Source organism: Sylvia atricapilla, chromosome 5 (assembly GCF_009819655.1).
Source record: "Sylvia atricapilla isolate bSylAtr1 chromosome 5, bSylAtr1.pri, whole genome shotgun sequence".
Lineage (NCBI taxonomy): Eukaryota > Metazoa > Chordata > Aves > Passeriformes > Sylviidae > Sylvia > Sylvia atricapilla.
The window spans coordinates 1,560,515-1,588,180 of record NC_089144.1 but is presented as its reverse complement, the minus strand read 5'-3'; the positions used below and the strand labels follow the sequence as shown (position 1 = coordinate 1,588,180).

Here is a 27,666-nt window from a genome sequence, read left to right as displayed (position 1 = left end):
CAGAGAGCAGCCCCCGGGCAGAGAGCAGCCCCCGGGCAGAGAGCAGCCCCCGGGGCAGGACGCGGAGCAGCTTTGGAGGAGCAGACGGACTCGGAGGGCGAGTGGCTCCCGGTGGCTCCCGGTGCCCACGGATGGCTCCATCCCTTCATCCCCGGCGCTGTGGGCACGGCACCCACAGCAGCGCTTCCCGGGGGATGTCAGCTCGGGTACCGGCTGTTTCCAGGCTTTGGGAAAGTCCTCCTGAGACCCAGCAGGAGGGACAGGGCAGCAGTGTCAGCTTGGGAGCGGGGCTCCGGGAGGGACACGGCCATGAGCGCGGGGCGCCGGGGCGGGAGGGTAAGGCTGTAATTCCCTGTTCCTGCACACAGAATGTCCCTTAGGAACCTGCCCAAGGGGGTTCAATCTGATGTTCGCCTGTCAGCGAAGGAGCGCGGAGCAGACCGCGGGAGCAGCACGGCAGTCGGGAGCGGGTTTTTTTTTTTTCCCTGGAAAGAAACCTTTCTCTTTCCTTCCAGCGGAACGGACGGAGGCCGGCACACGGCAGAGACACCACGGCCGGCCTGCCCCCGGCACGGGCCGGCTTTGTGGAACAGGGACAGGGAGAGCACGGCGGGAATGCAGCTCAACAAACCATCACACACACAGGAAAAGTTTGGGTTCGGCCTTAGCAGGTGGATTGCCGTGTCACCCCCCTCCTCCTCGTCCCCGCTCAGTTCCGAGGGTGGCTCAGTTGTTCCCCGTGTCTGTTCCCGGGTTGGGGCGCCCAGCGAAAAGTGGAGAATCCTCCCCTGGCTCTGTCCAGCAGCGCACGACTCCTGCTTTCGTTCTTATTTTCACGTTTTTCACTTAGCTTCTCCCCCTCTCTCAGCGGCGGCACATGGAAACGGGTCCTGCCATCAACCAGAGGGGTTTTGTCCCGCTTCGTGTCGCCACGGCGAGCCCGGCTTATCCCGGTGCCGGGAACACAGCACACAGGCGCCCCTCGCAGCCACCGCCTCTTCGCTTTGCTCCACGTTACCTCCCACTCCCAGTACACCCACCAAAAAAAAAAAAAAAAAAATAGGAAACAAAAAATAAGTTAATTGCTCCTGATCCTATTCAAGAATCTTAAAAATAAATCGCTTTCCCCCCCAGCCAAAGAGCGCAAGGCGTTCATTTCGCGGTAACGGGGCTAAACATTTGCTGAACTGGGAAAGGAACAAATGAGAAAGTGTCATTCATGGCTCCAGCTGCCGCTGGCCTCTCCCAGCCACTTCCACCAAGGGCCCTTTGGAGTTGATGACACCGCTGGGTCCCCTCGCAGGCGGACTGATTAGATTAGACGCGATAGCTGCAGCCCACGTTCGGAGCTGGCACACTTCGCCAAATCGGCCGCATGAATTACGGGAGGGCCGCAAGAGCTGCTTTAGAGGGTCACTTGTAATTTCGTTTATATGTGATTAAAGGCTTTATCCATGAAAAGGCCTAATTTGCACCAGTTCGGTTTTCGATTTAGGGGGGGGTCTGTACGAAACGCGCTGTACTGCCAAACTTTGTTTTACCTCCGGGAGCACTTGTGTTTCGCGGGTCAGTATTAAATCTTTTTCTTTTGTGATGGATTCGGTCACAAATAGCAATACTTTCTTCTTTTGCTTGCGGAGCAAAGCTATAGGACGCCAGCACACCTTCACTCTATGAGAAGACTACACATTATCTCCGAAGGTGTACACACACGCAGGCACGTATTTATCTTACTGTCTTCCACCGCAGAAATTACCAGTGGGGAAAACTCCGAAGTGTTACCGTCTAAAATCTGGGAAAAGCCAAGAGCCTTTTGCCCATGGGGCTGAAAGTGCCGAGCCCGAGGGTGCTCCGGGATGTGTTGGGGCTCTGTGGGCGAGCTGGCAGAGCAGAACGGGGACCAGGGGCCGGGTGGGTTAGGGGCTGGGTGGAACAGGGAACAGGAGCTGGGTGGAACAGGGAACCGGGGCAGGATGGGCGCCGGGAGCAGCAGATCCCCACCGAAAAGGATGGACGGTCGGGATCTCCCCCAGCTCCGGCTGATAAAACCTGTGACGGCGGCCGGTTCGCTTCCCCCCCGTTTATATTTTTACTTCCCTTCAAAAAGCAGTAACCAACAAGTTACTGTTGGGTGGGCTGAACAGCGAGCCCAGCAGCCGGGGGCTGATTCCGAAGAGGAACGAGCCGGGGCCAGGGCGGTCCCCGCGGCGGCTGAGGGGACCGGCCGGGGTAAATCACCTCTTCACAAGGCCGATAGCACGGGGAGGAAAAATCTTGGACTGATGGGCGGCGAGAGCAAACCCGAGCTTTAGCAGAGAACCCCGGCGGTGTCGCTGTTAGTGACCACTATTACCACAGTAATAATAGTAGCCGGGGTCTGTCCGGCCCGCCGATGTGGCGGCCAGAAGGGTGTTTTGTGACCTCCCTGCTCCACTCCACTCTCGGGGTGCCCAGAGGCCACCCGGAGCCAGGAGAGATGCTGCCCTCACCCCGGCCGTGTGGAGCCGGCTCCGGGCGCTCTCGGGCAGTATGCTTGCGGTAAAACACTCCCAGGAAAATATTAATACGAGCAACAGAAGGTTAGCGGAGTTATTATCCTTTTCAATTCCTTTTTTTACTTAAAAAACGCAATGGAATTATTCATTTTATTAAGGAGGAAGAAATTAAAGATTAGGCTCTAAGGCGGTATTTTACCTCCCTCTAATCGCCTCTGGGATCGGATTGGAGTAATCCTGACGACGAGATGAATTCGCCGGTGACTCGGATTTGGAGCGCATGTAGAGATACGTTATGATAATAACGCAAGTGAGCAATATCAAGAACATACCTTAGGAACGAATGAAACGCAAAGCCGATTAAGGGGAAAAAGAGAACAGCAGTTTTCCCGGGCAGAGCACGAAATCAACTCCAGGCAAAACTTTTGCCCTTAATTTCTGGGACGGTTTGTAACTGTGGGAGGAGGGAGCCCGGACCCCCCGAGCCCCCCACTAGAAACCGGCCGAGAGGTTCCTTAGTGCCACTTTCTGAAGCTGTAAATCTCTCTGCCTCGGGAAAAAAAAATAAAATAAAAAAAAATAAAAACCCACCCTGCACCAGCACGACTGCAGGATGTTTGCGGTTCGGTAGATACGCGAAACTTGAAAAAAGATGCGGTCCGAGGGAAAGGCAAAGCTCAGGACAGGATTAAAAGGATACGTCGAGGTTAATTTTAGTAGCTCTATCTATATTGCGGAAAACACCAGCACCTAGCAAGTGCTGAGACATCTCTGAGACAGAAGAGGATGACGACCCCTCCTCCCCTCCCCGAAAAATTTTGTTTTAGATCGCTGCGGAAAATTAAGCATTTACGTAAGTTATGGTGAGAGGCACCGAAAGCAAGGGAGGTATATTTGTAAGGAAATAACGAATAATAAAGCTACCGCTCCTTCAGAAGCGCATCTCAATATTGAGGAGAGCAGTATAATTGCGATGGCAGGGCTGTAATTGTAATTGCTGCTTTGGGATATTTACCCTGCTCAAATGACACCGCATCTTTTCCTTTCAGACACATGTCAAAAAGTCAATCCCAAAAAGACCGGTTAAGAACAAGCTGTTAACATATTAAGTATATGAGATTTGAAGCCTCTAAAACCCACTCGACAATAATTCCCTCCTTCAGCACCAATCAAGAGGAAATTTGCCTCGATTGAATTAAATGTAAATTGCTCTGGAGGAGGAAATGCTCTGGCGGGCACAAAGTAGGAGATTAAAGGTGTACTGCCGGCCAGCCCGAGACAGCGGCCCCTAACGGGGCTGGGGGGTCCCGGCTCTGTCCCCCCGACAGTCCACATCCCTGCCTCGCTCCAGGGAAGAGGCGGCCGGCTGCAGCCACCCGATCCGGGACAGCAAAATCCGGGTCACCCCGACCCATCTGCCGTGGGGAATTGCGGGGGAGAAACATGTGAACAGGGGACAGGGGACAGGGGACAGCCCAGGGGGAACAGGGGACAGGGGACAGCCCAGGGGGACAGGGAACAGCCCAGGGGGAACAGGGGACAGGGGACAGGGGACAGCCCAGGGGGACAGGGGACAGGGGACAGGGAACAGCCCAGGGGGACAGGGGACAGGGAACAGCCCAGGGGGACAGGGGACAGGGCCCAGGGGACAGAGCCCAGGACAGACATCACGGCTGGAGCCCCCGCACAGCCCAGCGCGGATCCCGTCCTTCCCCCGCCTCTCGCTCGCCCGCACGGCTGGGTCCATCCCGCCACGTCCCGAGGCCAGCGCCGGGACCCCGGAGGGCCGGGACGGGCACGGAGGTGGCAGGGTGTGCGGAGAGCGGTGCCCTGGCCGCTGCCAGTCCTTCGACGTCCGTCCTGGGGACCGCAGAGCATTCACTCCCTTCCTCCGTGTCCCGCAGCTCGCCGTCGCTCGCACGGAGCTCCCTGGCGCCGAGGTACCGCCGTGGAGCAGCCGCTGCCTTGCTCTGCTCAGCAGGAGCCGCGGTGGTTTGAGGCCGCAGCGGGCGGGTCGCAGCCCCGGGGCCAGCGATGTCTCCCTCCATCCCTCCGGCCGTCCCCACGGCTCTCTGTCCCTTCCTCCCTGCTCTCAGCTCCTCGCACGGTCACTGTCGTGGGCCGGCAGAGGGGACACACTGCCATTTGTCCCTGGGCTGGTACCGGGTCCCTGGGGGTCTGGCCTCTCTCTCCATCAGCAAAGCCGGGACCCCTGCGTGTCCCCCGCCTCGGAGAAGGGCAGTGCCGCGCTCTGCCGTGGAAGCTGCCGCAGGGGTGTGAGGGACGCGGGTGGAGGGGACGGAGGGACCCTCGCCTTCTCCTGGGTGTTGTTCGGCAGCGCGGCGAAGCCCGGGGAGGAACGGGGCCTTGTGGTGAGCCCGAGCCGTGCGATGGTGGCGTGGGCGGGACACACAAAGTCCTGTGCCCACCGCTGCCCCTCTCAGCCCCCGAGCAGCCCCTCTCCGCGGAAAGGACCGAGCAGGGCCGGCAAGCTTCTGCTAAACACATAGGTGCATATATACCTAAAAACAGCGTGTGTTTCTTCACGTGTCTACGCCAACCCTGAGTTTTCCGTATCGGTGTTGTGCGTGTATTCTGTAACAGAAGCTCTATTTAGTGTATACGCAGGCTACATACTTTTATATGTACAAAAATTATAGAAACTATGCTTCAGATTTAAAAGGCGCTCCTTCTTCCTACCTCCTTTCTCCTCTCTTGCCCTGCCCCAGGTTTGGAATCACCCTCCTGCTCCCAAGCACTGGTTGCATGTGGCCCGGGAGGTTCCTGCATCCCCACTCGCTGCTCTCGCCGCCTGCTTGTCGCAAATCCCCCGCTTATTTGTCTGCTGTGTTTTCCAAAAGCTCGCCGCCACCTGACCTTGTTCTTTAAAGCAGTGAGCAGTCCCAGGAGCAGTCCCAGGAGCAGAGCAGCCATTTCCCTCCCTCACACACACACACACACACACACACACGGAGGCACGCACAAAGAGAGCTCGGGCTGGAAAGTGGCAAGGGAACAAACAGCTTCCCCTGCAGCCGCTTCTCCTGCAGCACCTTGTTTGACAAACACCCCGGCGCTTGCCCTTGAATTGGGTTTCACATCCCTATTTAGCACTTGGACAATGATTTTTAGATGATGTCATTTAAAGCCAAACGAGAAAATTGATCTCGGATTTGCTTGGCCTCTAAAGCCTGGTTAAGCAGATTGCAAATAATAATAATAAAAAAGCGAGAGGGAGGGAGGCAGAGGGGAGAGAGGCGAGAAGGAGGGAGGGCCACCTCCTTCCCTGGGCGGGGGAGGCGCGGGCGCCAATGAAAAGTAGCCGCTTGCTGGGGGGGGGAAAAACTTTTCCTGTTGACTGTTGGAAGCGAATTGAGCAATTATCTAGTTTACCTTCTCCTCTTGGAAGTTAACGATTGGCGAGATCTTGGCTGCGTTATTGACACAACACTTTCTATTGATAGAAATAAGTAGCGATTGTCCCGAGTCATTGGTGCGCCAAAGTAAACTGTGATGGGCTGGCATGAGTCCACTGGGCTGAGAAGGCTGGTTCCGCCGACGGAGGCTCTGGTGGTGATGGTGGCGCCGGAGATGCTGGTCTCCCTCCTGGCAGATCAGTAACAAAAAAAAAAAAAAAAAAAAAAAAAAAAAAAAAAGAAAAAAAGAAAGAAAAAGAAAGGGGGGCAGAGAAAGTGAAAGAGAGAGAGGGGAGAGGGAAAAAAAAAAAAAAAAAAAAAAAAGGAAAGGAAAAAAAAAAAAAAAAAAAAGAGGCGTCTACCAGAGCGGCACAAACCGGGAGAACAAATGCAATTCAGCCATGGACAATAGTGGCAACCACACGGCGACCAAAATCCTAGCGACTCCTCCGTCCAGAGAAAGCCTGTCTGCCAGGAGCAACATGATCAGCACGGCCAAGCCGCTCGCCTTCTCCATTGAGCGCATCATGGCGCGGACTCCAGAGCCCCGCTCCATCCCCGTCCCGCAGCTCCTCCACGGCTCCGTGGCCAAAGGCGAGCCCAAACATCCGCTGCACCTCAACTCCTCCATCCCCTGCATGATCCCCTTTGTCCCGGTGGCGTACGACACTCTGCCCAAGGCGGCGGTGGCTGGAGCGGAACCCAGGAAGGCTCACTTAGATTCCTCTTCCTCGCCCTCCTTTAGCTGCGGCGATCTCTTGAACTGTGCCCTGAGCTTGAAAGGAGATTTCCCCCGCGATGCCCTGCCCTTGCAGCAGTACAAACTGGTAAGACCCCGAGTGGTCAATCACTCCTCCTTCCACGCCATGGGAGCCCTGTGCTATTTCAACCGAGGCGACAGCCCCTGTCACCCGTCCTCCGGTGTCAACATCCACCCGGTGGCTTCTTATTTCCTCAGCTCTCCCTTGCACCCGCAGCCCAAGGCTTACCTGGCGGAGCGGAACAAGCTGGTGCTACCCACCGCGGACAAGTACCCGGCGGGGGTGGCCTTCAAGGACTTATCGCAGGCTCAGTTACAGCACTACATGAAAGAAAGCGCTCAGATCCTCTCGGAAAAAATCGCCTATAAGACGTCGGAGTTCAGCCGCGGCTCCCCGAGCAGCAAGCCCAAAGTTTTCACGTGCGAAGTTTGTGGAAAGGCAAGTAGCACGGCGGCCTCCCTTCCCCAGCCTCCCGTCCCCGTCCGTCTGTCGCTCGCTTGCTTGGTTTTTAAAGCACGGCTCCCCCCTGGGCACTCCGGCCTTCGAATGGCGATTTGATTGTATTTTATTGTCTGCTTTCTCTTTCAAGGTATTTAACGCACATTATAACTTAACGCGCCATATGCCGGTGCACACGGGAGCCAGACCCTTTGTGTGCAAAGTTTGCGGGAAAGGCTTCAGACAGGCGAGCACTCTCTGCCGCCACAAGATCATCCACACGCAGGTGAGCCCACCCTCTGTCCCTTCCTCTCTGGCCGGTTTTCGGGGAGCTCTGCCTGCGGCCGGGATGCTCCAGCGGCGTGCGGATCCGCAGCCGCGGGGAGATTTCCTTTGCCCCGAGCGCGGTGGGTTCGGCGGGGAGCCCCGCACCGACATCTGCCACTTCAACACGCACAGCTCCATAAGTCAGCTCCTAAACCTCGCTAAACAGAAGGCAGACCCCGCCAAAAACAGGCGACAAAGCCGTGACTCGGTGTTTGTTCCCCTCCAGGAAAAGCCGCACAAGTGCAACCAGTGCGGCAAAGCTTTTAACCGCAGCTCGACCCTGAACACGCACACGCGGATACACGCCGGCTATAAACCGTTTGTCTGTGAATTTTGTGGCAAAGGATTTCATCAGAAAGGTACCAGGCTCCGGCTCCTCTCTCTTCCCCCTCCCCGAGCCGGGTCAAGTGTCGGGATGGTTTGCGACAGCGAGGGTGGTGGGGAGTTAATTTTGTGTTCGAGTTGGATAATTTGATAATTAGGTGAATTTTAAGTTTGGCTAGCCCCAACACACGGGGAGCGGGGCAGAGGTCTCTGTCCGGGGGAAGGACGGGGCAGCGTTCGGCTGGAAGCGCCTTTTCTCCCCTCAGCGCCACATGCAGCTACCGGCTCCATCCGGCAAACGAATTCCCCTCTTATTTCCCCCTCCAAATACAGGAATTTAGATCCTTTTTGTTCCCGCGTTGCTGTAAAGTCTAAACCCAGGGGTTTTATTTCTGCAGCTGTAGCGCCTTTGGTTTCTTCGATCCTTTCCCTGTAGTCTGTGAAGTGTAAGAGCCGCGGGGAGGATGGAGAGAAGCGGGGAGGTTTGCTGTCTTTTCATCCCAAAGCTGAACTCCGCTGATGGGACAGAGTTTGGGGGGCAAGAGGGGGAGGGTTATATTTCTCTGGCCTTTTCAATGTCCGTCTTTCAAACCCAAATTCGCCTTTTCTTGTCTCCTTCCCCAGGCAATTACAAAAACCACAAGCTGACTCACAGCGGGGAGAAGCAGTTCAAGTGCAATATCTGCAACAAGGCTTTCCACCAGGTGTACAATCTGACCTTCCACATGCACACCCACAACGACAAGAAGCCCTTCACCTGCCCCACGTGCGGTAAAGGTTTCTGCAGGAACTTTGACCTCAAGAAGCACGTCCGTAAGCTGCATGACAGCGCGCTGGGGCTGCCCCGGCCGCCGGCCGAGCTGGGGGTGTCCGAGCCGCCCGGGGCTCTGCTGCAGGCTCCGCCGGCTCTCCAGCCGTGACGGGCTGCCTCCGACCCTTTGCATGCACCTCTTAAGCGGTTTTTTGTGTATTATGCTCTATATCGCCACTAAGGTTAATGGGATTGGTTGTTTCCTTTTTTTTTTTTTTTTTTTTTTTTTAATTATTATTATTTTTTTTTTTTCTCCTTTGTTCTTTACAGACTGGGTTTTATTTTGTTGTTGTCGTCGTCGTTGCATCTCAGGTGGAGATGTGGTTTTAAAAAAAAAAAAAAAATAACCAACAAAAAAACCCAAAAAATACCGAACAAACAAACAAAGGGAAAAAAAAAAAACCAACAAAACGGGGGGGAAAAAAACAAACCCCAAAACAAGCAAAGAAACAAAACCAAAAAGCGCCATGCCAATTTTCTGGTGTATTTATTTGAGAATCTGTATTACTCGAGCCGGGAATGCTGCACCACTTTAATTATTTCGATGTATATATATTCCCCTTGTGTTGATCCTGCCCTGCCTCCGCTGTCTGCTGGTTATCCCACCCTTCTCGGTTTCCTCCTCTCCTTCTCTCCCTGAATATCGTATCTATATGGACACAAATGTTCTCTATGTACGGATTTGAATTTCGCATTGCACGTGGAGAAAAAAAAAAGAAAAAAAGAGAAAAAAAAGAATTCTTTGACCTGATGGAAATAAACCTTTTCCCCAGGAGTGACTGAGGCTGCGGGGCTGCGGCGCGGACGGGGAGCGCTGCCGCACGGCAAAGCTCTCCCGGCCCTTGCCAAAACACTGAAACGACCGCGAAAGGCTTTAATTAAGAGGGGGTAATTAGTTCGGGTTGATCAAAGCAGGGTTGTTATGTTATTAGCTGCTCAGCAGACTGTGCCAAGCCGAGCCTCGAAAGCGAAGCCGGGCCGTCGGTGGGCGCTGGGGTGACAGCTCTGCCGGGGTGACAGCTCTGCCGGGGTGACAGCTCTGCCGGGGTGACAGCCCTGCCGGGGTGACAGCTCTGCCGGGGGAACCGGAGGGTTCGGCTCAAGCCCCTGCTCTGCCCACAGCCCCCTCCGGCTCAGGGTTTCGTGTTCGGCTCCGGGCCGGGGGAAGCGGAGGTGTCCCATGGGCGCTGGGGGACATCTGGCACCACGCCCCATTTGGGGACCCCTCAGCGGCTCTGCACAGAGCCCCGCACGGGCGGGGGACGGCACATCTCGGGTGTGGCCCGGATTTTGTACACCTGGGCTCCTGGCAGGCTTTGGGCTTCTGGCGAGCAGCGAGGCGCCGTGGTTGCGGTGGCAGCTAAGGCGGTACAGCCGAGAGAGAGGCACTGGTTTGCGGCGGAGCTCCGCAGCTCCCCGGGTGACCTGAGACAGCAGCGGGGGCCTCGGGCTGGGGCTGGGTCACCGCTGTGCCCCTGGCCGCGGTGACAGGGGAAACGCATCCCTTTCACCCTGCTCACACCCCGCTCCGGTCACTCTGCTCACACCCCGCTCCGTTCGCTCTGCTCACACCCCGCTCCGTTCGGGCTCACACCCCGCTCCGTTCACCGGGCTCACTCCCCGCTCCGTTCACTCTGCTCACACCCCGCTCCGGTCGGGCTCACACCCCGCTCCGGTCACTCTGCTCACACCCCGCTCCGGTCACTCTGCTCACACCCCGCTCCGGTCACTCTGCTCACACCCCGCTCCGCTCGGGCTCACACCCCGCTCCGTTCACTCTGCTCACACCCCGCTCCGTTCACTCTGCTCACACCCCGCTCCGTTCACTCTGCTCACACCCCGCTCCGGTCGGGCTCACTCCCCGCTCCGGTCGGGTTCACACCCCGCTCCGTTCACTGGGCTCACACCCCGCTCCGGTCGGGCTCACACCCCGCTCCGTTCACTGGGCTCACACCCCGCTCCGGTCGGGCTCACTCCCCGCTCCGGTCGGGCTCACACCCCGCTCCGGTCGGGTTCACACCCCGCTCCGTTCACTGGGCTCACACCCCGCTCCGGTCGGGCTCACACCCCGCTCCGTTCACTGGGCTCACACCCCGCTCCGGTCGGGCTCACACCCCGCTCCGGTCGGGCTCACACCCCGCTCCGTTCGCTCTGCTCACACCCCGCTCCGGTCACTCTGCTCACACCCCGCTCCGGTCGGGTTCACACCCCGCTCCGGTCGGGCTCACACCCCGCTCCGTTCACTGGGCTCACACCCCGCTCCGGTCGGGCTCACACCCCGCTCCGGTCGGGCTCACACCCCGCTCCGGTCGGGCTCACACCCCGCTCCGTTCACTCTGCTCACACCCCGCTCCGTTCGCTCTGCTCACACCCCGCTCCGTTCACTCTGCTCACACCCCGCTCCGTTCACTCTGCTCACACCCCGCTCCGGTCGGGCTCACACCCCGCTCCGGTCGGGCTCACACCCCGCTCCGCTCGGGCTCAGCCCCTCGGGCCGCCTCTTTCCCGCTGCTCCAAGGGAAAAGCGGCGGCCGGTTTGGGTGCAGCGTCCTCCGTGCAGCCCTGGCCGCGCTGCCTGTCCCCTCCCTTGGGACAGCCCGGGGACACCTGGCGGCAGCCGGGGCAGGAGAAGCGGGGCCGAGACGCCCTCCAAGGGACCCCCGGTCAGGTGGGAGTCGGGATGAAGCGGGGCAAGGGAGGAGAGGCTCCTGTAGAGCTCTGAGCATCCTGCCCCATGGACACTTCTCTCGGGCTCTGCTCGGATCCTGGGGCTAGAAGAGAGTCATTCCGGCTTCCACACAGAGAAACTTAACCCAAATGAAGTGGCTTCTGTGTGCTGCTAGTTAAAAGGAAAACTTTTGCAACGTGTCATGAAAGATGCCACAGATCTGATGCAGGCGTGCCATTCCTCTGAGGCTCTGCTTGAAGGAAATATTTCAAAGCAGAAGCCCAACTTTCTTTATGCTTTCTTTTTAAAGCATAAATCCAGCTTGATTTTCTTATTGCTGAGCAAATGTGATAGTACAAGGTACTGAAGCTGTACTCGGCCTTGCTAAATATCTTAATTTTACAACTATTTTAACCAGTTCAAAACCGTTCATATTCAAAAATACTGGATAAGTCCTAAAAGTATTTTATGTCATGACACAGGGATGTGAATGTAGATATATGGTGAAACAAAAGGAGAATATAATCTTGTCATTTTGTGACGAGCACATAACATCAGCCTCAAATCAAACACATGGATGAGGCCTGAAGATAGTGCTGGAGGTGATGTGCACTGGTCACCCAGATGTCTGTGCTCGATTTCGATCCTTCAGATTGTTTTCTAAGCGCCAGGAGAAATGAAGGCTCAGTCCTCTCCATGCAGAAGCTGTGATTTCTCTCTTTTTCATGAGTAGACGAGAGAGAATTCCCAGTGTTGATTGAGAGGCCATTTACACATTTATAAACAAAAACTGGGGGATTTTTTGCCTTTTCTCCTGCAAAAGATCTGCGGTCGCTGCATAATGTGGATCCTTTTCTGTCTTCCTGAGGAAGAACAATATTTTGCTAAAGAACACACGTGCAGGGGTGACCATGTTTTGATATGGAGTGGAAATGAGGCACTCTAGCTTCATTCCAAGGTGAAGCAGAGAAAGTGATAAGCACAGATAAGCGTTTCTCTTCCTAGACACCTCAGAGAAAACACTACAGACGTGTTTCACGGGGAGATGAGGACAGTTCGTTTGTTATTTTCCTATATCAAACCATGTTTGTGTCAAAGACTGGTATTAATTCATGTCTTGGAAGGCCTGCACGGAATTACCTTTCATTTCCTCTCTTGTGAGATTAATGCTCAGGTCAAGTGAATTTCTAGTTAATGGTCAGAGGCAATTCAACGCTGGTGAAATCATCATGAGAGACAAAAGCTATAATTTTATGTAGAACTTATATAGAACTTACGTAGAATTTCTGTAGAATTTTATGTAGAACAAAATGTAGAGCCACTAACAGTCCTCCTTACTACAGGCAAGATCTGAATTTTTGAATTTTTTTTTTAAACCAATGTGAATAACTTCGACAGGAGAAACGGAGCCGTCTGTACCTAAAGGAAAAGTTCCATGTTCTCATTTCTGCGTTGCCACATGACCCACGCTCTGTGTGACAACTGGTCACCTCATTCCAGCAGTCCCCCATGGAGGCTGGGAGGAGAAGAGCCTGGGGGGGTGTGGATCTGCTAAAATCCAGAGCTGAGCAGTAGCATCCTGAAGGTGCAGCCCACCTCCCACCATTCACACGAGCTTCACTTCAGGGCTGAAAGAAAGGCACGAGTCTGGTGCCTGTGCGACCCTTGGAGTTCTCAGATGGGACCCGAATTTTTTCTGGGCTTCTCAGATGCTACAGGTTTGTTCACATAATACTGGAAGTGTCACGGACCTGAAAGAGCTCCCAGAATGACCAAAGCTGTTGTATATTGCCGTAGGAATGAAACACAGCACAGCAGGATCTTCTCACAGCATCGAAGTTTCCTTCTGAACCTGGAATGGTATTGACTTGGTTTTGCTAATGCTTTATTCAGGATCAGACACTTCCTAAGAACAGAAAAAATAAAAAAATCCTTTCCCCCAGAAAAGGAAAAGAAAAAAAAGACAAAGATATTAGTAATAATATTTGTGGATTTTTGTTGTTTTTTTTAAAAAACATGTATGCCAAAATGTCAACTAAATCTGCAGCTTTTGAATAAATTCCAAAATCATTCTCTGCTTCATGGGAAATTATACAGAAATCCAGCAGATCTCAAAGTACCCAAAATGAATGACAGTATTTAGTTAACGAAGTATTAAAAAATTTTTTATGGTTTTTGATCACTTTTTACACCAGTCTTTACCAATACAGTGGTGAAAAGGGAGAGATTAAACAAAATTCAACAAATTCATCCAGAGCCATCTCAAACGTTGGTCACAGCTTAGTACCAGAGCAGTTTCTTTGGACAGTTTCTAACTAGCAATTACAAACCACTCCTCACTCTGTACCTCCTGTGCCACACTTAGAATGGAACAGTCACCGTTCTGCTCTTTGGACCTTGGTAAAAGAAAAAAAAAAAATCCACCGAATTTGCTCCTGGGGTTTTGACACGCTCGTACCAAACAGCTACAACCCTTTAATTACATTAATCTTTCCACCCACTCTGTGTTGAGCTACTGGTTTGCTCAGGTACCATCCCTTTGGAGGGACAATTGTGCTGTACCCTGCTGGCAATTGCAGCAGTTAATATTTAATAGTAACCCCCGTATCCTCCACAAAAGCAGTGCTGGCTCCAGCTCCTCTCCAAGCTGGATTCCCCTTCTCTTCCTGGCCCGAGCTACAAGCTGGATGGCTTCAGGATGATCACTCTGCGTCCCTGTGCAGAAGATGGCTGGACTCAGTCCTGTGAGATTGCAAAAAGTCCTTTGGCTTCAGTAATCTGCAGCTCTTGAAACAACACAAAACTTCTCTTAAAACTCTCTGTTGTGTTGTGAAGTACAAGTTGTGTCTGTCTTTCGCCCTCGTTTGAGGCTTTCATGGAAGTTATTTAATGGCTCCACTGTTCCTTCGCTCTGCTCTAGTCAAATCCTTGTCTCTTTGATTAGGCACGGTGTTAAATCCTATAACCGTGCCCACGGAAAGATAAAAAAACCTCCTCCTTTTTCGGATTTGGAGATGGCTAATATTTCACCATCATTATTATGTGAAATCGAAAAAAAGAAAACATCTTCGGTTACCAGTGAATTAAAAGACACAGAGAAGTTGCTTTTCTGATATTTTTTTTCATAGCTATATGACAAATTAAAGCATGAATTTTATTTTGTGTGGAAAACGGAAGAGAGAGAGTTTGCAAATGTAAGCCTGAACAACTTATCTGCAACAGTACAGGGAAGTTTTATTTTCAGGGGTGGGGCTGTAAGATTTATTTGCAGACTGACACAACATGAAAGAGAAACTTTGATTCACACTATTTAGTTTATAGGGATTGAATTCAACAGACGACACAAAGAGAAACCACCTCAAAATATTTCTAAATCACCTGTCAACCTCTTGATATGAAACGTCTGAAAAGTGTATCCTTCCACTTAAAAAACCTTGCCTAACTCCGGTTTTATAAAAATAACCTTGAACAAGAACTTTCTTACTAAACAAAAATAATGAAAAACTCCTGGATGATAAATAAGTTCAGGTGATTTTTTTTTTTTCTGAACAAGCAAGAATTTGTAAAGTATTGTCTGCTGAAGAAGTTAAACAGAATCTGAAACACAATCTGTTTGGTAAATATTTAAATTTTATATAACAATCACCTCAATAAATTATGCTTTTTTTTTCCTGTCTTCATCAGAAAAATAAGAAAGAAATGAAAATCTTATTTTTTAACCCAGTATATTTTAAAAGGAACGATATATTTCCTCTTAAAATGAGGGATGCAGGAATCACATTAATATTTGTTCTTTCTTTTTGCCAGCAAATACATTAATCCGCCTATCATAAATAAGAATAAATTTTTTAAAACCACTTTTTTTGGCTGCTCTAACTGAATACTAAAAACTGAGGGCCAACACTTGCTAATGTCCAGAAATTCTAATGCATTACATGAAGCAGCACAAGAGAGACAGCCAATTTTATTTAGATGACATTTTCAAATCCAGGCCGTATATTTCAAATTGATCCAGTACGAAAAGCTGCAGCAGCACCGCCTAGAACTTTAAATTAAAGACCAAAACAAATCCGTAATTACTTTTGGTGGGCAACGTGTAATTATTACGATTTCATATAATTAAGCCGTGGACTTTTTTGATCTGCAAGGTCTAAGAAGCAGAGACACCTTCCCTTCAAACAATGTTCCTTCTGTTCCTCTGGGGTGTGCTGCTTCTCACATGCTTTTAGAAATGCAGTGAACTGCTACATTTTCTTCATAAAAATAATAGTAAAACACGCAAAGATTGTAACTAGAGCAGAGAAGGAGTTACCCCAAAACAAAACCGCCACAAGTCAGGCAGCTGAGGCCTTATCAACGCAAAACTCACAGTTTTTTATTTTTGAAAAAAGCAATCAGTGATTGTTCTAAATCCAACTACATTTAGTTGCACTAAATTTAACTTACAGCTAAATTAAACTAAATTTAACTTACAGCTAAACGAAACTAAATTTAACTTACAGCTAAATTAAACTAAATTTAACTTACAGCTAAAGGAAACTAAATTTAACTCACAGCTCTCTCTATACTAATTTTAGAGGGTGTTGCTTTATGAGATTTTTTTCCTGAGTAATTTTTCGTAGAAATTTGACGCATCAGCATTTCTATAATGCTGTAGGAGTTTACAGGTGGACGTCGACAAAACATTGATATAAAATCTTGATCTATCTGGTGGAATTTTCTTCAGACCAGAGATAACCAGCTTAAGGGCAAGGAAGGGATTGCTGGGTTGGGTTCTTGTCTGGGGGGGTCACGCTCACATTCAAACCTCTCTCCTTTTTCACGTGCTTCCAGGCACTTCAGGAGCACCTGTCCCATGGTATTAAACCAGAATATTAACCCAAATATCAAACCAGAACATTAAACCATGTCATTAAACCAAACCAGTTGTTATTTCTAACAGCTGGCACAGCTGAGGAGACAGAAAAGTTCTGCATTCTTCAGCGCAGAAAAATTAAGTGCGTAGGAGATTTCTTCCATCTCTTTAAGTCCTGCTTTCCTCGGGCTGCTTCTCTTTGCAGGAATGTCAAAAAGCCGTAAGATCAGGGAGGGAGTTGGACATTGGACAGGGTCCCAAATCTGCAGTGATTGCTTCTGTGACAGATGTTCAGCAGCTAGTTTGCAAGAGAAATGCCTTTTGAGAAGAGGCTTAATTAAAAATTAGCTTACTTAAATAAATCAATTGAATTTCATGTGAGTGTCAAACATCTCAGGAGCCGTCCTCAGTCCCCAGGTTTTTGATAGTCACAATTCTGGGATTTAAGTGTCAGAAAAGGACTGTTGGTTCCTCAGAGTGGGGCTGCGAGATTTTTGAAAGATCTTGGTTTCCCCATAGTGCACAAATGAAGATAATTTCTGGAATGATGAGATTATTTGCTAACCAGCATTCCTGCTTTCCCAGCCGCTGTTTTTGGTCATGTTCTTTGTACGACCCATCAGCTTCTTTTACAGATCTCTTTGGCTTTTTTGTTTTCATTTCCTAAGGAGCATGCAGCACCAACTTGTAATTCAAGTTTCAGGTATAGTTACGCCTCACCCCTTTTTATAATCAAGTGGAGTAATTAGATTATGAATAATATTATTTTCCAGATTTTTTTTTTTTTTTTCTTGTTAGCAAAGTTCAACTCAGAAAAATCTTGCTCGAGACACGAGTCAAACCAGCCTGTCCACTTCGGGCAATGCTGATGACTTTGGGCATCTCAATAGGAAGTAAATGAACAAAAATATCTGTATTTTCATCAATGGAGAGACACTGGTGCCTCTAGCAGCACAAAAAAGAGACTCAGTCCCTACTGTGTCAGATACCACCTTCAGTGCAGACATTCTGCAGTTCCAGCAGCCTCCTGAAACTCTCCAGCTGCTGAAGCATCATTCTCCGCGATGCCTTCTCGTGAACAAGATGAAATCCCAGCCTACGGCGACAGTGACCGCTTCTCACACAGCAATTCGGTGCTAAGATTACTTCTCCACGCAGCCAGAAGCTACGACACCAACAGCTTGTAGAGGAGACCATCGCGGTCCTTCGGCCGCGGCGTGTGCTGAGTGAAAGCAGCCAAATGCTTCGCTTTGAGCTGGTCTGAAAGCACACATGTGGCTGGCAGAGCAGTGAGCAGAAAGGAGCCCTTCCCCTGCCCTCCTGGCTCAGGGGACCAGAGGGGACAGAGCTGCTCTTCTGGCTGAGTGCTGACATGAAGTTTTCGAGCAGCTCTGGAGGCAGGGATGAAATGCCAGCCCTGCTGCCTGCTGAGGCATTCCTGGCTGCACATCATCTCATTTTAGACCGAGGAAAGACGCTGTCATATAAAACACTGCCTGGCTTTCTTGTTTTCAGCTTTCCCCTTGGATCTGAATATCCATCTCGTGTTGTGCAGATTCAGGGCTTCTTCCTGCTGGAGGAGCTGAATTCTTCCAATTTCGAGATTTCATTGTCAAACGCCATTTTTGCTTGCACCTGGTAGATTTTAAGAAACTTTGAGCTCTCGTCAGTGAAGGCTGGGATGACTTTTTCTGGAGCTCATGGTGGTGTCTGTATTTTACTCTGAAGGCTTTCCAGCCTGGCAAAGTTTCTGGGCAGATGGGCTGTACCTGCTGCCTGTCAAAACACTTGTTATTTATTTCTAATAGCTGCCACAGCTGAGGGGACAGAAAAGTTCTGGATTCTTCAGTGCAGAAAAATGAGGTGCATAGGAGAATTCTTCCATCTCTTTAAGAACTATCCCAAAATTATTTTGGTTTGATTGAATCGTTAAAACTCAGTATTTGGAAATAACATACTTACTTTACCCAGCAAAGTAAGTATGAGAGTATATATACTATAAGTATACTTACACTATACTATATAAGTATATCGTACTTATATAGTATAGTATAAGTATACACACACTTATACTATAAGTTTATGTATAAAGTATATACATAAATTTATAGTTTATGGAGTAAACTATAAGTTTATGTCTATACTTTATGCATAGAGTATAAGTTTATTTACCCAGCAAAGGCTAGCACAGGAAAATGGAACTATATCAACCTCCCCGTATTTCCCACTCCATGTACTTTGGATTTAATGAATTTGCACTAAAGGGAATGCTTCTTGCTTTATAAGTGAAATATTTGACACGAGGGCAGAGAACCTTCAGCACACTTGGATACACAGGAGACTTCTTCCATCTCTTTAAGAAATATCCCAAAATTATTTTGATTTGATTGAATCGTTAAAACTCAGTATTTGAAAATAGCATACTTACTTTACCCAGCAAAGTAAGTATGAGAGTATATATACTATAAGTATACTTATACTATACTATATAAGTACTATATACTTATATAGCATAGTATAAGTATACACACACTTATACTATAACTTTATGTATGAAGTATATACATAAACTTATAGTTTACTCAATAAACTATAAGTTTATGTCTATACTTTATGCATAGAGTATAAGTTTATTTACCCAGCAAAGGCTAGCACAGGAAAATGGAACTATATCAACCTCCCCATATTTCCCACTCCGTGTACTTTGGATTTAATGAATTTGCACTAAAGGGAATGCTTCTTGCTTTATAAGTGAAATATTTGACACGAGGGCAGAGAACCTTTTTCACACTTGGATACTTATCCATTTCTTCAAATCTTTGAGAGGCACCACAGCCTTCTGTCCATCCTGGGAAGCCAGGAGGAGTGTCACAGTGATCTCAGGGCGGCTGGGGCTGCATCACGTGTGAAGCTGAGAGTGGGATGAGCAGGTCCTGGTCTGAGGAGCCTGAATTCATTGTATTGTGCTGATCCCACTGAGGACTTCTGGAGCTTGGGAGAGGGCTGGTGTTTTTTTTTTGTTTGTTTGTTTGTTTGTTTTTTTTTAATTTTTTTTTAAGATTGGCTTTTTTTCCTTTTTTTTTCTTTGAGATTGGAATTTAAATCCTATTAAATGGAATGAAAAAAAAAAAAATCCAACACTTCTCTCTTTTGAGCTCAACTAGGTGGATAAAAAATTTTTGGAAGGCAAATATCTTGTGTTATCAAGAACGTAAAAAAGTAACAAATGGGTTATGGCACCTCAGTTTGTAACTAATAATTTTCCATTTCCAAAGGGCTTTCAAAGCTGTCAGGAACACCATCTTCAAATCGATCTGGGTGTTCTCAGGTATCTTATAGTTTTACTCTGTGACTCTTTCTAAAAATCTGGTGACACACTGCAGTATTCTGTGCTATTGCAAAATGAATTATTCAGAATGAGCAGCAGAAAATCTTCACAATTTAGATACAGATTTTTTACAATCCACTTCTCAAATTGTATATAATACTGAAAACGGCTGTGCAGCTTTTAATAAAATATCTTACTTCTATTAAAAGTTCAGCCAGAAACTTCAGGGAACTTACATTTTGCCCCCGACTTCAGCTGAATCAGTGTGAGACACAGGGATTTGAAAGATGTTAATATGGGTACGCTGAAACATTATTCACTTTGGCATGAAATTGTTTTGAGAAGATGTTGTGTTAAAATCCAAATGTAAGTGCTCTGAAGATAGAGAAAGGTGAAAAGTGTCTCTCAGAAATTTAAATATTCCATTTCTATTCTAGGATAAAACTCCCAGGATAATTCGAGTTGGCCAAGGGTCACAAAGCTCAGCTCTGGAATGGATGGCCCACACTGGGGCTGAACACACAACCTTGGCATTGTCAGCACTGTGCTGGGACCACCTGGGCCAAAATGGGCAACATTTACGGTACAATGTGGGCGAGTCCAGGACGGCTGGGACAAGGAATTCTGCCAACCTGGATATTCCAGAACACGTGGGTTTATTGCAGGGTCTGGGTAAAAGGGCCTTGCCTTCAGCCACCCAAAGGGAAGTCCCAAAGAGAGAGGGAGAGAGAACAGCAGGGGGAGAGCTGAGAGAGAAGGGAGAGAGAGAGCAAAGGGCAGGGGAGAGAGGAAGGGTAAGAGTGAGCTAAGAGCAGTGGGAAGGAGAGGAGGAAGAGGTAAGAGGTAAGAGGTAAGAGGTAAGAGAGCGAGGTCTTTGTTACAATCCATTATATCTCCTTTTGTGATGAATGTTCTAATTTTCAGTGACCAACCAACCAACACAAGACACAAAATCCTATAGAATCTACATACAGCCTGTAAGAACTACTATATCACCACACTGTGTTATATTCTAAACTCTAAAATCTACTCTTTAGACTTTTCTGGTTTGCTACACTGACCTTTGGATCCCTCAGCCAGCAGAAAGGGATTGTGCAATCCAAAGGGATTCTCCTTCAGCCAGACCATTGTTTTCAGGTTCTATAGGAACTAAGACTCAGTATCCTACAACTCAAAGTCAGCTTTCATTTCTATTTCCATTATAGGTTTCATATTTTCAGAATCTTTTACTAAGCAATCATATTTATAAGGTTTCCCTGACTCATCCTCCCCAACAGTACAATGAGAAAGTACAATAAGAAAGGGGCACAATGTTTCCCACCCCTAAAACGTTACCACGATAGAATCCATTTCAGAATGTGCTGCTGAATAAATATTCATGGCCAGACCTTCATTTTTGGGGTTAGATCTCCTCGGTAGCTATCTGGATTGTGTCATTCCCCTGCAGACGAACCAGGCAATCAGCCTCATACTCACAGCGGGGTACTGCTGCTAATTGCCACAGTTGTAGCTCAGAACAAGGTAGCAGCTTCTTAGGGAAACAGAAACAAATTAAGATTAAATGAATCAATTGTAAAAAAAAAAAAATATCCCGATTCCACGACTGTCTGTTGCTTTTATAGTTCATTAGCTATTAACACTAATAACACCGTAAAGGAATTGCTAATTTTCTCGGGGCATATTGTACACGCTATTATCCAGTAATTGGGAGTGTTTGAAACGTGAGTTGATCCATAGGAATCTAACTCAGGAAATTTTTGAGCTTCCTGCTGAAAGTTTCCTCAGTATTCAAGGTTTTTTTTTTTTGTTTTTTTTTTTGGTGTCAAGACTCAGCCCTTGGGATTGAGTATAATTCCCTTTTGTTTTGTTTCTTTGCTTTCCCAAGCCAGGAGATCTCGCTGGTCTTTGACACGGAGAAATAAGTGACAATTCAGTATCTATGAATTGAGAAGCTATTTGGTTATTGGCTCCTTGGGACCTGAACCTTGATCACACCACTGGAGGAACCTGTTGTCAAGGAGGACAGATGGAATCCAAACCCGTGGGTTGGATGTTAAATCCCGATCTGACCCCTAATGCTATCATTTTCTATTTGTCCTTATTAAAGACAAAAGTGGGTCATAACAAGATATCTTTGAATGATAGACTCTCTTAATTAAGAGGAGCATGCTCCTCGTGATGATGAGCTGGGGGACAAGAACACCTGTCCTAGCTATAAAACCGTAATAAAAAATCCTGTCCTAGCTATAAAACTAATAAAAAATCCTGTTCTAGCTATAAAACTGTAATACAAAATCCTCCCCTGCTTTGAAGGAACAGCCTGTGTTGGGCTTGTGCACTGGAATGACACAGCTCGTGTCCAAGGCTGTAGCTAAGCAGAAAGAAACTTGGCATGTAAAACTAGACCCGGGAGAAAATCTCCGTTGTTAAAGTTACTGACAGACCCTGTCATCTCTGTGAAATCCAATTGAACCAAACCTTGGCTTGATGATTTACATACGAAGGGCAGAGATTTAAGCAATTGTTTTCTGTAGTAACTACAGAATTGAAGTAACAATTTAAGCAATTGTTTTCTGCGGTTAGTAACTGGAAGCAAACAGTGGAAATTCAGCAGGAGGTTTTCGGGAAAAGCCAAGATTACAAACTTGTTTTTTCCTAATTTCCTTTTCCATAAGTTGGTAGTTTTTACTCCCCAGCCCCTTTCTCCTTCACACACGTAGAGGAAAAGAATACTTTGTGGATATTCATTCAAGTCTGTAGCCACACAGAAATTTCTGGATGCTTGGTCTGGAGCTGTGTGCATTCCTCCGGAGCCCTGTGCCTTACTCACTGCCCAGCCCAAGGCCCTGGTGCTGTCAGGTGCTCGGGCACATCACCCCATGGAATCCTCCTCAGTGCGGCATCAGGATGGAACCTGCCCATAAACGGCACTGTCACGGAACCACAGAGCCTCCTTTAGCAATGGGAAAACTCTCTGCAGGTTGTGCACAGAACTAGGAATACTGGCTAACCCCAAAACAGCCCAACAGACCTGGGGGAACCCTCTGGGGCTCTGAAACTCAGTGGTTACAGTCACCAGAATGGTTTAGTGAGGGCCAGACAAACAATCCCCAAACACAGTTAAAGGTTAGTATTTATCAAAGACCAATCCCACTGGGCCGGTTGGATGTAGCTACTCTATTTTTGAGGAGTAAGAAAATTTCATAATATAAATAAAGGTTTTTGGTGGTTTTTTTTTTTTTTTTTTTTTGTTGTTGTTGTTGGTTTTTTTTTTTTTTTTTTTTTTTTTTTTTTTTTTTTGTGGGTTTTTTTTTTTTTTTGGTTTTCTTGCCAATTAGTTTAAGTGCTTGCAAGGGAGTCCAGCGCATGTTTTATTTATTGATACAGAGGCAGCTACTGTGCACCTCTGTGTTTATGCAATTTAGGTGGTGTTTGTGTGGAAGGATTGGGTGTATTGCACAACTGCAGGAAAAGAATCCTGAGCTGGGTGTATGGAGCATAGCCAAGGCTGCAATCCACTCCCTGTTTTTCTGAGGAGTGCTGCAGGGAAAACTGGGCAGAAATTTAAAGAAGTAGCGAGTTAACTAGGATTTCTTCAACAATATGGTGCGCTCAGACACAGAACCGTGTTCCTGGTGCCATCTGGTGTGATGACAACAGAGCCCTGAACCAGCTTCTAGAAGATGGTTAGATTTATTTCTCAGTGTCTCCTAAATACTTTTCAGTATTTAATATCACTAATTCTATGAAAAGTGATGGGCCTGACTTAGGCTATCCCGGGTCAAAGCGCTTGCAGCAAGGGAAAACAGCTTAGAAACATTCAAACTAAACGAGTGTTACAAGCAAGACTTAAAAATACATTAATTTTTGAGGTATTTTGTCTAACAGATAGAGAAAATAATTTCAAAGCGTTTTGTTTTCTGTCTGACCTTAATTTTTCCTTACAGAAACTGTTCACAGTCTAATTGTCCAGACTCCTCTTAAAGTCACTGAAGAGAAACAGCCATTTCCAGAACATGACCCTTTTCCTCTAAAATTCAATGAATGAACTTTGCTTCTCTTTTTTTGGGTTCTGTGCCTATAGTTGCAAGAACCCAGTTGCTCAAGTGGCTGAATAACACCTTCCTGTGCCTTTGTGGTAGTTACCCAATCCCACCCACATATTCGGCATTCTTCAGAAAATAGATGACACTCAGAAATGTTATGACTAATTGTTCCTGCTAATAACAGCAAGTTTTAATTTTTTTTTTTCTTCCAGCTGTGAGGTGTCCTTTCCCATTAGGTGTTTTAGCAAACACATCAGCCTTTATGTGCTCTGTTTGTGAGCGTGTCCTCCTCTATGGAAAACCAGACATTTCCTTTGGTGGAATTCTATTTTCTGCGCCTTCTGTTTTGCATGCATTCTTCATCAAACTTTCCAAAATATAATCATCTCATGGCATGATATTTATCTTCCTTATTTCTCAACAGATGCATCTTATTTTCATTTCAACACTCATTTTAAATGCCTTGGTGGGTTTTTTTTTTTTTTGTTGTGTTTTTGTTTCCTAGATCTGTTTACATATTTGCATATGCTTTACCACAATGCAGCTCTTAGTGCTTCTGACCTGTTTTTCTGTTTGTGTAGGGTGAAAATATAAAATGTTTTGCTGTGTGTCACTTTGTACAAAGCTTCCCTAACGATCCATTTCTTTCCTGCATGATGTAACCCACGTCTGATAAAACATCTTTGCCTTTGCTACTCGGTTCTGTTTCCTACATTAAAATGTCTGGTGCCCTACTGCTGCATTTTCTGTGTGCATAATTATTTGCAGGTATTACCTTTCTGTTTATACTATTTCTTCAACTGCTGCTAGTGAGTATTTCTCTCTGCTCTTCTGAACAGCTTGTCACAGTCAATGATTATTTTTTCTGATATGAAGTTGTCCTGTGATGGTGATTTCTTTTGTATTTCTTTTGAGTGTCATCCTTCTGTGACCTTTATCATTTCCAGGTCACCTTAATCAGTGGAATAGCTCTCTTGTTTTAGCAGGTAGAAGTGGGTTACCCACCCACGAGCTGCCTCTGTGGGTTCCTGTTTCCCCCACACAAACACACCTCTTTGTGTGAAGGGCCCTTTTCTTGACAAACCAATAAGACTCAAACGGCATAAACAACCTATCTGAGTTTTTCCCCTCTCTGCTTCAGTGAGTTTGCCACTTGAGCCCCTTGCTCAGCCAATATCTCTGTCTTTTTGCCCAACGCTCTTCAGAAATGAGCAGCTTCCTGGATTGCAGACCACTTCATGGCTTCAGGTCCCGCACGGATTAACATCGTTAACTCTTTCCATTTCATGTCCCTTCAGCTCCTGTTTTCTCGAGGCCTTGGAGAACACATTTCTGACACTAGTTTGCACAAGAACCATGGTCAGATAATTTTATTTTTTTTTCCTGCAGATACTATGACATCTTGATGAGATCACTTAGAGCAATGGAGAGCTGCAGATGGATACTAAAATCTGTGAATCATCAGCAATTTGACTATCACAGAACTGTAGATTCATTGAGGTTGGAAAGACCTGTAAGATCACTGAGTCCAGCAGTTAAAAATATGTTTTCTTGGACCTTGATTCATGCCTTGGTTCATACTTAAGGGCTGAAACTCCTACTGGAGCCCAAAGTCTCAGCTTATCCCTACCACCCACATGTTGGCAGGTGACTGGCCTTGGAGAGGGTCAGCTAGCTTCCCGTCTGGGAAAAGGAAAATATGGGGGTATCCTGGTCATTGCTGAGCTTTTCCACAACAGTTAATGTGGATACAAAATGGCCCAGACCATGTCTCTAAACTTAGACTGGCCTTTGGCACCTAGATTTGAGGGTGGGCATTAAAACAATATCAGAAATATCCTTTAACACTGTCCTGGGTTGGAGTTTAGGATGTGTTCTATCACCATCTCCAGTCCATGGCCCATCAATGCCTTGCCATGACTCACAGATAACTCTCTCTGGAGTTCTCTCTCTTTAATGGGCCATCAAGGAGCCCCTGGATGACTCATCATCCCATTGGGAGATGCCCCGCCCAGGGGGAGGAGCCAAGCATTCTCACCTGGAGATAAGCTGGGATTTGGGACAGTAGAAGCAGCCCTCACCTACTGGATTCCCAGAGGACCAGAGCTACCAGACCTTTCTATGGGATCACTGCTTCAGGAAGACACCTCACCTGGACTGCTTCCATCACCCTGATCAGGTTGTATTCTGACTCTGTCAGTGGTTTTTTCTCTTTTTGTATTGGTGCATTTATTTTATTTTATTTTATTTTATTTTATTTTCCTTTTCTTTTCATTAAATTTTATTTCTGCCTTAGAGCCTCTCACTCGGTTTGTTTTCAAACCACAGCAAACACAAAGTGAGCAAGGCAATGTCTTACAGCCAGAATAATACAGAATCTAAGCAGGGACAGTAATTTCCTAGTAACTTCATAAGCACAGCTAAACACAAAATTTGTGTGACCAAATAAAAAGAGGCTATGAAGGTTTATGCACAGGACACCTGCAGAATTATTTGGCATTGGCATGCAACTTTTCTCTTTGCTCCATGACACTCCGTTTCTAATTTAAAATAATTTTTTAGTGATGAAAATGCCACGCTGCAGTGTTTGTGTGGGACAGAAGTAAATGATTGCTGAGACATGAGAGCTCAGTCGTGGACATGTTGTCAGGACGCTACTCAGGCAAATGTAGTTGCTTGAATATGGGAGGAAAAAGGGTAATTTTGGGTTTGGTTTCTTTTTGTGTGATGTTAGTAACTTCTGATGTAATTGTGAGTTAAGTCTAACATGACCAACAAAGGTTGGTCCCTAACAAACAGGAAAAATGAAGGGTTTAGGTGAGATAAATCAGCCCACGAAAAATGAGTTTGGCTATCAGACCTCTGTCCTAGGGATAGTACATCTGTTAATTAAACCCCAATTAGTTCATCAGAATGGTAGCACTGGAGTGTGCTGGCTCTGATGTCAGGATCTCTGCTCCCAGAGAAGCTGCTTTGGGCTGGATGCTGGATAGCTGCAGCGCCTTGGAAAGCTGCTGTGGTGCCAGGAACCTTCTTCCTCCGTGTGAGGAAAAGAGAAATATTGCTCCCACTTGCTATTTTTCATCTCTAATAAAGTTTTAGCCGGTAATGATAGCCATTTGTATTCCTCAGAGCCAGAAAGGAGGCTCGTGCTCTTCTCACAGGCTCTTAGATTTCCTCACCAATTTTTTTTCAGGTTCTAACAGAAAATGAAACACCAGAAATGTCGTGTAGTCATCGAATAACAGGGAAGAAATCTCGTAAGAGCAGAAAGCAAAATGAAATAGTGAAAGGCTTGGGGTTTTTTACAGCTAGTTGCAATGACTGGTGTTGTTAGACAGAAATTATAAAAGATAATTGCTTAAAGTAATAACTGATTGTTAATGAATAGTGCTGTCCTTACATGTTTGTAGGGCTGAGCTTTCCATGCTGTTCTAGAATGGAAAGGAGGAAAAGCAGACCATGACAGATACTTGTTTTAGTGACTGGGTTCAGTTCCTGCTCCAAGAACCCCAGCAACATGAAATATTCATATCCTCAAGGAGAGGGGTTTGACCTCAAAAGTAGGTCTCAAATGGAGCTGTGAAGCCAATGGAGATTGTGTGGAAATCTTAACAGGACTGGGCAGGAGGTTTACTTCCTCACAGGAGGGAAAGAAATCTTGTGGAAATTAAAGCTGAAAGATACTACTGAAAAAAACCTGAAGGAAATCAGTCCCATTATAGATTTGTCAACTGGCACTAGATGATCAAGCTGTCTTGGATAATCCTTTAAATCTTATAGATCAGAAGAACGATACAGAGGTCAACTCAGGGCTCAGAGAAGTTTGGACCTTGAAAGCAGGAAAAGAGAGCAGTGGCACAAGGGAGATTTGTGGATGAAAGCAACCTCTACCTAGGTTTTTATATAGAAGTATAAATAAATTAATAAAAAATAAAATAAAAAAAAAGAAGTATAAATAAATTAATTAAAAAAAGTATAAATAAATAAATAAATTTCTCATAAATAAGTGAGACCTTTGGATATGCAGCAGCCTGTTTGTGGCAGTGACAGTAGCTGTGTGTCTGAACACCTAAGTGATAGCACACACACGTGTGTGTGCACAGAGAAGCTCTGTCACAGGCACTCGGTAAACGGGCTGTGTCTGGGGAGTGTCAGCTCTGCTTTCCACACTGAGCAGTCTGTTTGCACCTGGAC

At 47.2% G+C, this 27,666-nt stretch overlaps 1 protein-coding gene across 1 annotated transcript; it reads left to right on the top strand.

The window, feature by feature from the left end:
- The first annotated feature begins 6,284 nt into the window (after window positions 1–6,284).
- On the top strand, window positions 6,285–8,681 carry FEZF1 (FEZ family zinc finger 1). The gene is made up of 4 exons (XM_066320257.1): window positions 6,285–7,110; window positions 7,262–7,396; window positions 7,664–7,796; window positions 8,386–8,681. Exons 1-4 carry the CDS (start codon window positions 6,313–6,315, stop codon window positions 8,679–8,681), a joined length of 1,362 nt encoding a protein of 453 aa, XP_066176354.1. The 5' UTR covers window positions 6,285–6,312.
- The last annotated feature ends 18,985 nt before the right edge of the window (window positions 8,682–27,666 follow it).